The sequence below is a fragment of the Strigops habroptila genome, chromosome 14, assembly GCF_004027225.2.
Source record: "Strigops habroptila isolate Jane chromosome 14, bStrHab1.2.pri, whole genome shotgun sequence".
Classification (NCBI taxonomy): domain Eukaryota; kingdom Metazoa; phylum Chordata; class Aves; order Psittaciformes; family Psittacidae; genus Strigops; species Strigops habroptila.
Window position 1 is genome coordinate 8,923,717 of NC_044290.2, and position 13,653 is coordinate 8,937,369.

A 13,653-nucleotide genomic window follows, 5' to 3' on the forward strand; every position below is an offset into this window, starting at 1 on the left:
ATTTTACTGTTCTGATAAGTAATAACTGTTCTTCGTTTTCCCTTTCTCCTCCGAAATCCATCTGCAATTAGAATTAGTCAGGGCAATGAGCCATAAATTTGTTACTATTTGTAGTATAATTGAACTGACTATCTCAGATAACGGAGGATGTGTAACCGTGTTGCAATGGAATTTCTAATTTAATTATAATTGTCAGGCAGTCAATCATATTTATAAGCATAAGATGATCTTAATTAGAAGCCGCATTTTGTTCAACAGATAGCATCTCGGGAAACAAAAAAAACCCTTATAGGCTATTCACTGCTTAGTAAAGCTATTTTCTCCTTCAGGAAAAGTAGTTGGGTTTTGATCTTCAAACAGTAATGGAATTCTACATTAATCAGATTTTCTGTCATTAGAAAGGTTCATGAAAACCCATAATTAACATGCAAAATAAAGCGTTTTTCCATGCAGTCTTTCTGGGAATCTACTTTTTGTAGTCACTGAACATCTTGGAGTCTAAAAGAGATAAAATTTGAGCTCACCCATGTACAGGATCCCATCTGAACTGCGACAGGGAGACGCCTGCACCAGCTCTGGGATAGTAAATGGAAGTTTCTAGGGGAAAAAAAAATAACAAACAACCAACCACAATAAAAGCTTATTTACATTGCTGTGAGAGTTGTCGTATTTGTTCACAGAAAAGGATGGTCAGAAAATGACCAGGTGAGAAACTTCAAATGACAGGTTTTTATTGTTTGTATTATTGCAGTGCCTGAGAATGCAGAATTTCAGGTCAAGGCCCTGCTTTGCAAACCCAGAGGTAAGAGGAGTGGTTGAGTAAATACTAAAATACTTAATATTGAAGTTCTTAAGGGAAATCAGAGATATCAGCTGCCAGAAGAGAGACTTGTGGGAAGCCAAACATTTTATCCCAGTATCCCCACAAACTTTAAAAATAAAACTCAAACATGAGCTACTATCTGTGGGTTACATGGTCTGGTGACTCTTTTGAAAGGGTTCAGCATTTTTGTCTGCTTACTAAATCTTAGAGAGACATCTAAAGGTGTCAGCACAGAACATACATTAATCCTACCTTTTGGCAGATGGGTTTAGAGAATTACGCATTTGGGTGAAAATGGCATATATGATTTGTATTATTCTGGGTGCACTTTTCCCAGCAAAGCATAGAGAGATTATTCAGTATTTAGGTAATACTGCATAAATTTTATGTCATCATCATTATTTTAGCAAGCTACAGAAAATAGTACAAGTGGAAAACACACGTGTGGGGTTGATATTTTCAAGCCAAATTTATTTCCTGATAATCACAAGAAAGGTGGCAACTTTCTGCTCTAATGAAGTATGTTTTCACCCTGCAGAGGTGCTAGCAACACAATACAGGGCACTCTCATTCCAAAAACTTGTATCCTAACAGTGGCACAGGCAGAGCATGCTGCGTTTTGGCCAGTCTGATCAAGCTGTTCCAAGAAACTGGCATGCTTCTATTAAATAGCACAAAAGCCTGCAAAAAACTTTCCAGTACTGTCAAGAAAGCAGCAAGTTCCCTCAGGGAGTATCCATCATGTGAGTCTGACTGGGGCACTTTTCTAAACATTATCAGAGAAGACAAAAATATACTTACAGTCAAGCCTTCATTATTCTTGCCACCAAGTGTGTACAAACTGCCATCGTTTGGGTCGGGAAGAAAGGCTGGCCTAGGATTTAAGCAGCGATTACAAATGATAAAGTACTGTGCTCCTCAGAGAACAGGAAAGCATCTGTGGTTACAACTGGCTGCACAGAGAAGTTCATCTGACACTACATTTTTTTTTGCTTTGTACTATCTACTTTTTGATGTTTCATTTCTTAACTGTGAAAATGAAACAATGTATCAGTTCTGAAATTAATCAACTGATTACTGATACATTTGAAAATGCAAAGATCCCAACGTGGCAGGCAATCACTTGGGTGAAGGCTTTTAAAGAAGATCTATATGCTTTTAAAATGTCACACAACTAAAAACAAAGCAAACAAACCCAGCAGAAGGCAGGCAAGGAACAGTAAAAGAGCTGCCAGAACCATGTAACACTGAGAAGGAATCCCCACCCACCCAAAACTACAGAAAACACACTCCAAACCCAACCCCCAACATCAAAAACAAACCACAACAAAGAAAAGGATGTTACCACTGACTTCAGAGACGAAGTTAAAGCCCCACATTTTCTAGTTAAACGTGAGATTGCTATGCTGGAGGAGCTGCTCTGAAGTAACATCTTGAGGATTTCATTTGAAGATTCTGGTGGTGGCTGGAGTTCCCTATGCTTCACTATTGTTAGTTTTCTATTTGAAGGAATGAGCACAGATCACTCCTGAGCTGTTTCTGCCATTTTCAAAGATGTTCAGTTAAGACTGTGGCACGGTTAGCACCCTTGATCTCAGAACCTGAGCAAGGGCTTGAGACAACAGTCTGCAGACAGGATGTTTCTTTTTAGTCCTACAAATAACAGAATTATATGTAGCTAATTGCACCCTTTCTGTATCTGCTCTCTAAACCACCTTAAACTGACTGCTGTAAAGTATGCAACTTTACTAGAACATAGACAGTTTTGGTTCAAATTAAACCAATTTCAAGACATCAGTGATAATTGATCAAGCAATAAATGAGATAAAGCAACAGACTTACTCTTCCACATGTATTGGCACCTGGAGTACAGGATCTGCATAAACAGAAGAAAAATAAAGTCATAATACTGGCAATTCAATTCCTTGAGCTCATGAGATACAGGATTAAGTCAGGCCTGCAACAACTTGCTCATGTTTGAGGCTGATGCATGGAGTTTGAACGTGGCCACCTCAGCAGCCTCAGCAATCCCGTTTGGTCATGCAACTGGGTTTATAACATGGGAAAGTGCAAAGCACCTGAGAAGTTTTAAACCTTCCAAAGTTCCTTACTCAGTTTTATTCACACTACTCCCCAGCTGCCCCTGGGAGCTATGTATTTTATGAACTTCTGCTACTTTGTGTCTCAAGAACCCTGTGTATCAGGCAGGTAACCATGTGCTTTCTAGCCAGCTCAGCATGTAATTTAAGATGCAACACACAACTGAAAGCCTAATGCTACCCCTACTGAAATCAATCAGAAGATTGTCAATGATCTAAGAGAAAGACTCCAACACCAGTCGGAAAAAAGATAAAACCTCTGTGATCAACATATAAGCAAAAAGAAAACCAGAAGTCTGCCAAGGGCTATACAAAATCACCCAAAACCTGATTTTTTTCCACTTAAATAACCTCTCCAATAAGTTTATCCAAGAATCCACATTACATAGAAATCAAAAGGTTTGGAAACAATCTCACAGCAGTTGGTATTTCAAGTGACCAGAATCACAGTTTAGCTTTCATCAACAAAAAAGTTACGAAATAAAACCTGACAATGATAAATCTAAATCCTTACATATTAAAAGGTAAGGTGATGTAACCTCAAAATTACTATCTGAGGTTCCCAGATCTGTAAGACATACTCTACAATTTCCAAGACAAACCTGTGTGCTTCTTTATGGCTACATTGTCAGACAGTAACTCAGAGAGGATGCAAGGTATCTTTAGTTCTGCAGGAAAAATCAAACCATTACACTAGAATAAGCCCCACTAAGATGACGAGAGATGACCAAGCAAATAAACACTGTTTCTACATCTGTTCTGCCTCTCATGAGGCAACAGAAAGGAAATAAGAACAAAACAATGATGGTTTGAGAGCCTTTGATTGGGAAACTGGCACAAATTCTGGACAGCTTGAGTGTACTGTGATATTTGCAGAGCTAAGCAAGACAAGAACAAGAAATTCAGGGTTTGTTGCACGGCTCTTACAAAGCCTCTACTACCCTGCAATACATTGCACCACACGAACTGCTGGGTTTGATGATAACGGCCTGGGAGGATGTGCCTTCATTTTACATAACAGATTAAAACAAGACATAGGAAACCCCTATCCAGTGAGATCTCTAGCCACAATGCACCTGAAAATAGCAGTCACCAAAAGATGCACATATAGTATCACAGACAGAAAGCAAGCACAATATAAGGAATAACAGTAAAGCTATTTTCATCCATCTCTTTTTATAACAGTAACTACTCTCTGAGCAGCTTTGTTCAAAGCTTTTCTTCTTTTTAAGCCTAAAAATGTTCCACATACATCCTCAAAGCTGTTAGAATAACCTATTCAAAAGCATATTAAGCTTCTGGGAACAACCCAACTAACTGGAGAGGAAGCAGTGCTCTACTCAAGCACTGAATCATACTATGCCTAGTAAACTCTCTGCTCAGGGAGCAGACATGTCAAGTTCCTGCTTTACCTATTTTCCTCATCACATGGTTACCTACCACTGCACTGGCATCTCCCACACTGGCAGTGTCAAACACCAGTCTCCCTCCACATCACAGCAACTTTCCTCTAACACAGGGACCCTGCAGAGCTGAGTGCCAGCTGTGGGAAGAAACCCACTGGACACCAGACACAGCCTAATCATGCTACCTTATACTCAGAGTTTGTACACAGGCAGCAAAAATGCCAAGATAACTTAGCTGGTAGTCCGAGGCACTGACAGCCATAGAAGGTGGATGGCAAGAATACCTATCTTGAGCAACTTTTCTCCTAATGATGAATTATCACCATTACCACTGTTCACTGCTAAAAGATGGTAATGCTATGCAAGTGCAGAGGTCCACATCATATCATAAACTCCATTTAATTTATTGAGAATCCAAGTACACATCAAAAGGCCTAAGAATAATTAGCATTGAAACAAAGGAGCTAAGTGTTTCATGGTTACATATCTGTCTCTACAGACCATGCTTTATTCCATTAACTGCATCAAGCAATTTGTTTCTATCCCTCGTGTGAAGACACTGGTTTCAGGATATGCTGGGAGGGAGCCCCTGCTCCAGACTTTCAGTTGATTATATGCTAATTATTTCTCAGTGTTTGCTTCAAGTATTCCATGAGCTTTATGATACCTAATGCAACACATGAGGACTTATCATATCTCCATTACTAATAAAAAAAGCAAGCAAGAAAAAGCACTAGCTGAGCATTATATATACGTGTGTGAAAGTATATATACTTTAAATGGCCATATAAATGACTGGTGAAAGTAGTTCAACCTCTGCAGCTGAACTGCTAGGTTGAACTACTTAAAAGCAAACAGACATCAAGTTTATATACTCAAATGTATCCCTAAGTCCAGGTGAAATAAGCTAAAAGAATAGAGACATTAAAGAATACAGGCTAGACTTCTGATATTCATAAATGCTTCACGGGAAGGGAAACTCACAGTTTTGCAAAAGAAACAGCCTCATAAATCAGCAGACAATGGCACCTGCCTCAGTTGAAGCAAGATTTAATGCAAATGCTACAAGCATTGCTAAAGGCAAAAACCAAATAAACTCTGCAAGTCTTTGATGAACTGATTACACAGAGAGCATTTCACTTGGTAAAGAAATAAACTGTCACCTGTAGTGATGGTGCCTATTGCTCGACAACAGCAATCTTCACCAACAGGCTTGAGCAACTTTGTCCTATCTACAAACATCTCAAACGATCCTTACTGATAACAAAGCCACTGACTGCATACATATTGTTTAAGTATAAAGCATAGTAATGTAAATTTTCTTTAAAATCACTTCTCAGTCAGCCTAGGCAAAGCATAAGAAAATAGTTTCATGTCCAAATTACCCTCAGAAACCTTTACATTTAATTTTAATAAAAGGACTGCTTATTGTCTGAATTAAATGGAGGTGTGAAGCTGTTATATGAAGTTACAATATAGAACTAGTAGTACCTGAATCAAGCTCCAAATTGTCTAACTGCACTGTTACTGATGTAATACACATGCACTTACCAGCAGAACAGGACAATGAGATTTCCTCAAACATATTGGTATTTCAGGTGGTTTTCAAAGAATGCTCAGGAAAACTTGAACAATGACAGGAAATTTCAAAACACAGATTATGTTTTCTAGCAACTGATCCTGGTTTGACCATGACATTTGCAGGAGAGTCTGCTTAGTAACACTTTCCTATAGCTCCCCTTCTGCCCCCAAAATACAGTGAACAATATTAACACAGCACAGCATTTTTGGACTAATAACTTGTTTTCACTTCATTTTCTAAGACTGAGCAATCTACTTTAAAAAAATCCCAATTTATAACAATTTCATCAACACTTGTATCCTACACTTCAATAAACAATGCTGGAAATCCCATGAATGTCTCTTCAACTTCTGAAGCATTCTTGCATATCACAAGACATGAATGAAAGCCTTATGACAAGTTCCAAGCTGTTCAGCGTGTGCTGTACAGAAGCATCATGCTCATGAGAAAGCCCTTCAACATTTGTTTAGTATCAAGTCTTCACTATCAAGAACAATAGCGTTTCATCAGAACTGAAAAAATACCCTGCTTTTACTTGTTTTCTCAGGAACTGAAATTTGATTTACTAACAAAGATAAAAATGAGGCAGATGGAGCTGATTAAAAGGTTGTAACAAAGCTGCGGGAATTTCGTTTAGTACTTACTGGCACATGAACCGAAACACTGATTATTTTGATGGCTTCCTGAAACACTGGAGTGTTGTATATGAGCTCTTAGAAAGCATTTAGTATCAATATCTGATTCATTTCCACACATGAGGCTATTCACAATGGAGTGAACACAAACTGACGGAGAAGTTTATTTTCTGAAATGAAAGGAATTCTGCTTTCACTACTAGCACCATCCACCTGGAACACCAGGCTGCGGAGAGCCATTTCTCTACAGTTTTAGCTACTCGGGTGATGTAGATATTCTCATTTTCTTAACACTTTCATGATCTTGAACTAAAACTGTAGTTCTGCAAAGACACTTTGAAGACAGACAGTGAACTCTTCGCATTCACTTTGATGTGGTTTGGGACATATTCCAACTTTATTTCAAAGTTTGTTTCAAAATAAGAACTCACTTTGAGATAAAAAGAATCTTGAGTTTAATTTATTGTCAGGTCTTGCAATAGTTTTCACATGCATGACTACAGACTAGTAAAAGAATGAGTTGTCTTATAACTGAAGTCACCTTTTGCTGCACAATGGGCCAAACGGAAAAAGCTCTTGCAAAAGTCAGAGAGCTGAGGCCTTATCTCCAGCAGCTCAGCACTCCACTGGTAACATGCCGAGACTGGAAACACTAATCCTGCTTTCAAAACTTCCCTGAACTGCAGTTCCCTGTAATTAGGTAAGTCATTCTAATAGGCCCGATCTGTTCCAGTACCAACAGTGATAATAACCACTGAACAAAGCAGTAAGTATTGTGTATCAGAACAACAACCTTATAGAGAAAATGTGGTAAAAATACATCTGCCTCTCCCTTAAGCTTCCATTAGCCGTAGCAGAGGAAAAAAACAACTTCTTGCAGTGTCCTACATAAAGCTTTTGATGGGATATCCTGCCCAAAAACTTTCCACTTTCTAGACTAAGAAAAGGTATGAAAAAAACTATGTGGGAGAACAAGTTTGCAAGCAGGACACCATCCTGTAAATACCTCCAGTGCTGGAGGGAACACCAAGTCTTCTATAAATATTCCCATGGATTTCCAATTTGTTTTCCCTACAGCCTCCACTAAGGCAGATTATGTTAATGATTCCTACATTAAAATCCTGTAATTCAATGCACACTTGCTTTAGCTTTCTGATCTGGCAATACATACCTGTACGTAAACAAGCACGTGCACACACACTGAGTAACGTTATTGTCACTGATGCTCTTCATTCAGCAAAGTACATTAATGGCCACAAGCACAGGACATTGAAGGGCATCAGGAGAATAGAAATACCATTAAAAAGAGTGCTGATACCTCTCCATGTCATTGTGGGACTTCAAAAACTTTATCCTATGAGAACTGAAAGGCTTTCAGTTTTACAAGTTAATAAAAAGATTTGTAAAATAACTATATCAAGAAAAAAAGAATTAAAAGGGCATTGACCCTAGATTGTAAAGATTTATTCTAGACCCTTGAGAGTTTACTCACAACTACAACAGCTATTAGAAACCTGTTAACATAATGATTGTCCAGTCATTTAGTAAATTATTTGGCACAGTTCTGTTTCCTTGAAATTCCCATCTGACCTGGTGGCAGGCAGATGTCCCAGTACAGTTTCAGTTGCATCATGGCCAGAAAATATTTATGCCTCTACCATTTGCTTGTGAGTGGGCAGAAGTATACAAGTTTCAGGTTATTCTGAAATAATTCTAACCCATGTTTTGCATACATATATAAAAAAAAGCCATATATATGCAATTTTTGAAACTATAACCATAATGCTAAATATGTGTTTGACTTTTCTCCATATTTCACAAACACAAGATAAGATAAAATTTGCTCTTTGACCAAGCCCCAAGTCTCTTCTAATGCAGAAGATAGAGTTGCATATTTTCATTGCTGTAATATGCCCTTAGGTAGAACCAATGACTGAAAAGGAGAAGTGGGGGATTCTGAAACAGCAAATGAGTAAGTTGCTGCCCCACTGGAACAAGCTGGAAAAAACGGTTTCCTGACCTCAGGCCCCACCATCAGATTTGGGCTAACGGGCCAGTTGAAGATCATGTCATCCTCGCCTGCTGTTGCAGTTACAGTACGTGAGGTTAGAGATACTAACAAACTATCCTATGGAATTTGCTGGAAAGAGTATTGGTCTACAATTGCTTTGTTTCAACAATTCTTATTAATTTACAGCTACACACAAAGATATTCCTTCTTGCCTGGGAATAACCACTGTTATTAGAGTGGGACCTACAGATCTCAGATTTGCCCTTGAAAATCCACATATTGCATACCATTAATAAATACAGTCTTTACATCTTTTTATTATCATGATTAGTCCACTGAAGTCCATAGGTTATGAGTAAGGTATTAGAATTCAAAATGTTTTAGATTGATTATGGGCCATTGGGTTTTTGATTGCTACAGAGAACCAAAGATGACAACAAAAATTCTTCTGGCTCTAAATCTAGACCCAAATCTCTCTATGTTATACGTTCTTCTGACAAATTACCTTGAATTAGTTCTTAGGGGGAAAGCTTTTAAGGAGCTTGTAAACGAAAAGAATGATCACTTTGAACAGCACAGAAGGACACACAGAAGTGACTGCAGAAGAACAGAGAAATACTTTGTCCAACAGTAGTTTTGAAACACTACATTCTTAACCTCTCAAAGCTCAACATTCTGCTCATTAGCCCAAGCTCTTGAGTTAACAAAGACGTACAGGATGAGTTTTACAAAGATGTGAAGGAACAGGACAGTCTTCAAATCACATTCTTAAAGTTCACACTGAAATCAGAATTACAGATACAAAGTTTAACATTAAGAAGAGCATTCTCCAGATTCAGCCTTGCTAACAGGTTTCTTATCACCATTTCTATTACTGTCTACTTTTCTACCTGTATGTAAAAGCAAACCTAAAGTGCTGTGCCCTGCACTTTTCAAACAGGTCTATATGAAATTACAAAGGAAGTTTCATTTCCAGCAATTTTGGGGAAGAGATTTCATCCTGAGTAATCTTACTGAGGATGCTCACTACGTGTCTTGCTAGTGGCAAGTGCAGAAAACAAGGGAGCCTATCGAGCTGCCATTTGGAACTAACAGCTCCTTTATTGATCAGAGATGGCACTTAAGAGCCTTATTTAGTCTTAAATATGTGCCACACCTTTCCAATGTTCTTTCAAATGAATGCCTTTCAATACATTGTGGTCTCATGGGGCCACAGCAGGAACAGAGGTGCCTCTCAGAAATTTGGGAGGAGGACAAGTGTGGCATCTTTCTATATCTGTATTTTTCAACCCCATTCCAGCCTTCCAAGGCCCAGGGAATGAGGAACATCAGTCACCTGGCTACTGGAAAAATCCCAAGAGCTGTCAAACAGTAGGATCCATTGAAGCCAACAGGAAATTAAGGTATTAAGCACCCTCAACAAGTAAGTCAACAATCTCTGTACATGTAACTGCAGGGAATGCAGCTTTATTTCTAAACTACTGGACAGTCCTGTTACTAACTGACCCATTTTTGTGCTTACTTTACTGGGAGCACAAGTATGCAGACTGCCTTTCCTGCCAACACCACATGAAGGCAGGAAACCCAAACATACTATTGTGGTGGCAACCACTGGCTCATTTACCTCTGCATACCTAAGATAAGCTTCAGTACCAAATTAAAACAAACCACACATGGTAAGATTTTCATGTTTGTTTAAGTACTGCCTGATAATGAACACTGCCTTGGGTTTTTTCCCCAGTGAAAATAAAATGTATATGGATTGTCCTTTGTTAAATACCTTGCTGCTTAAGTGCAGTAATAAAACCCTCCCTTCCTGATGAATGTCACTGCAGCACTTGAGGTGACCTCCACAGCTTCTCAAAGCACACGAACTACAACACATGGTTCACTGGCTGACCACCAAGGTAAAATGGCATCTGCAAGAACGTTGCTTGCAACTTCCCACTGGGTAATTCTCTGTAGCAATACAAGCATATTGTTGACAGCAAGAGTGCACACCTGTGTTTATATACTAACATTAATAGTGAATTCTGCACTATTAAATCTCTCGAGGGACTTGGCACAACAAGATAAGGACTCGCATGGGCTGTTAGTTTCCAGCACTGTCGTATCTTTATTGGGCTTCCCACCAAACACAGTTTTGCAAACCTAAATAAAACCCCTCCAATTACAAATTAATTTACCAATTCATACGTAGAGGCCCTTGTCCCACGGACACGGAACTAAGTCAACTCCTGAAGCATTCTGTAACAATGATAACTATCACTTTTTTTTCCATTGACCCATGTGTGTTCTATTCCACAGAAATAAACTAATGGGCTGTAAGTGCTTTACAAAAAGCAACTGAACATACCTCACGTAGAAAAGATAGAGTAACACACAGGAACAGAGAATAAATTAGTCCTATAGAACTCAACTGTCCAGTGTGGCAGTTCTACTGTACCAACAATAGTTTTGCAACAATTTTTTTTAACCAAGGGAAGTTCCTTGAGCAATACACTCTGACCAAGACCCTTCATTGCCAAAGTGTGCTCACTTCTTCCTCAAAAAACCTACTGCCAGTTACTAAGTCTGGCTGCAAGCAAAAGCCTGTTATTATATCCTTCTAGGATAGGACTAAGCAGTGTCTGTTCATGTCAGTTGAATGACAAGCAAAAACCAGAAAGCTTCTTTTAACACCGTGGTAGTCTATAGCAACAATGAAGGAGGAGACTGATTATTTTTTTTTATTCAAGCCTATTCAAGGAAAAGAGAGGTCTAAATTAGAAGAGGAGAGAGAAGAGACAATGTCATCACACCTACTAACCAAAATCCTTTGAGAAAATACTTGCTCACCCCTTTTTACTCCAAGAGGAGCTAAAAAAGCATTCTTCGCTCATTTATGAACTTAATTTTATGCCTGGTAGATTTGCATTCAAATATGAATGGCTTCACAAATAAGAACAACTGGTTTGTACTGCAGACATGTATGGATATGCACAATCCATTTCCTACCATTTCAGCTCACCTATTAAACTGATAGCAGGTTTAAAAATAGAGGACAAAATGATGCAATCACTGTGACTCCTTCCCATTTGACCTGCTTTCTAGTTTATTTCCAGAAGTGACGAGAAAGTGCTACTATCACTTCTACCATATGTAATCACAGCCCCACTAAAACAAATTTGTATTAAATATTGATTTTTTTCATGAAGACAGAAAGAGCTCTCTCTGCTCAGTAACTACAATCACAAAATAACTTCCGGTCACTGAACAATGTTAAATTTTTTTACACAAGTACAGTTCTTTCATTTAAAAAGTTGTGCTGTTCCTAAATGTCTATTATAGAAAAAAAGACCCCAGGTTTGCATGATATCCACTGCACCAGTGAATGCAGGGTATTCCAGAGATACAATCATGCAAGCCTTTTGCCACCAGTTGCATCAGCTGGCACTCTCATTTGACATCTATTCTGTTTATGCTTGATGATAGTGCACTCATGCCCATAAAGCTCGATACCTACCAATTATACCACTACAGCTTAAACATTCTGGCAAAAAACACCCAACCACAAACCTGGGAAAAATCTGCAAGTGAAAATATGAAGATGAACGTGACTCCAGAAACACTGTAGCTTAATTCTGGAACAAGAGCAAAAATAGGAAAGAAAAGAAAGTATTTACCAGGCCCTACAACAGTTTGAATTATCAATTAATTTGACTGTTCTTACTGAGTAGAGGGTACCAGGATACCTCCTGCTCACCTTCTTTTAAAGTCCACTTGATTGCTCCTGTCCGCTTGCTGACAGCATGCAAACTTCCATCAAGGGTTGAAACAAACAACAATGTTTCTGGCAGAGTTACTGAGCTGGTGTTCTGGGAAAAACAAACAAACAAACATATGCTGAATGTAATTATTTATTACAGAGTTGTAACTGTCATACACACATTGTCTAGACATCACTTTTCAATCATACAGACTGGACAACTTTTTCCCTTTGAATTCAGTGACTTATTTTATGCATTTTTTTGCTGTCAACATTATGGAACTGTTTAAGGTCTGTAAGTATTAACGCATTCACAGACATAGAAAGCAGTTAGCTACAGGGTTCAAATCTCAGTTTGAGTTCTAATCATTCTGCCACTGGGAACACGAACACACAATGTATTTACATGTATGGGTACAGAGCTGTTGGTGCCTGCTGTCATTCCGACAGCACAAGCAGCTTTTGAGCCTGGTTATTGCAGAGCATGTCATTTTATTAAAAGGACATCATAGAAACAGGACCAGTGAGGCTAAGTCCAAGGTGTTTCATCACACAAAGCAGAAAACACATGTTAATGTCTACTCTTCCTACCTAAAGATGATCCCACAAACCCTAAGACCCACCCACCTGTTTCCATTTACCAAGTCTCACATTATTGCTCAAGTAACATGACATTTGTAGAGTGTTTCTGCATTGCTCATCTGTATGCCACCTGCTGCATGTAGGAAGTTTCACAGTTAAATATAATTCTTAACCTACCACAGTTCAGGAAATGAAAGTGTATGCTGCACTGTAGACTTACGAGTTCCCGTTCTTTCGTATTAGAACTTGTGTTAAAGCAAATTATTGCAGCCACTGTGTCAAAGGAATTAATGAAAATTTTGCACTTTAGGTCTTTTTGTGCATGAACTCCCAAAACAACTTAGGATGCTGTAGTTGATTTATAAACACCTAAGTCCAGTCTTCCCACCTTCCTTAAATAAGATTTAACAAGCCAGATCCACAGATTCTGCACGATTTCTACCAGAAAAGGGAGACACACCCCACACTCCATTATCACATCCATTTGGGGCTGAAAGCCACTGAATTGTGAGGCTCAACCTGCCCAGCTGCCTCATAAAACTAGCTTTGAACAAAACCAAGAAGGGAAGCTTGGGGTTGCATTCTAGTTATCTTTGTAGCTGCTTTTACGCAAAAGATAAGTCTTCTTAGCAAACAAAGAACTGCTTCCTTCACAACATGGTAAGAATCCAGGAAGTACAGATACATAATTGTCCTCATCTGGAACAGTGATGAGCAAGTGCGGCACTGACTGAGCAATGTCAGCACTCCTCACATCTAAGATTTTC

At 38.7% G+C, this 13,653-nt stretch overlaps 1 protein-coding gene across 3 annotated transcripts in view; it reads right to left on the reverse strand.

Moving 5' to 3' along the window:
* Nucleotides 1-13,653, reverse strand: part of ERN1 (endoplasmic reticulum to nucleus signaling 1) — a 33,003-nt gene that overhangs the window by 11,277 nt on the left and 8,073 nt on the right. For all 3 annotated transcript variants that reach the window (XR_003994364.1, XM_030506288.1, XM_030506287.1), the window contains exons 2-5: nt 12,302-12,413; nt 2,666-2,699; nt 1,625-1,697; nt 525-597 (exon numbers count right to left, since the gene is read on the reverse strand). Coding sequence is in view for 2 of the 3 variants with exons in the window: in XM_030506288.1 (XP_030362148.1) it covers nt 525-597; nt 1,625-1,697; nt 2,666-2,699; nt 12,302-12,413 (292 nt within the window). In the remaining variant the exon portion in view is untranslated. The remainder of the gene's footprint in view (nt 1-524; nt 598-1,624; nt 1,698-2,665; nt 2,700-12,301; nt 12,414-13,653) is intronic.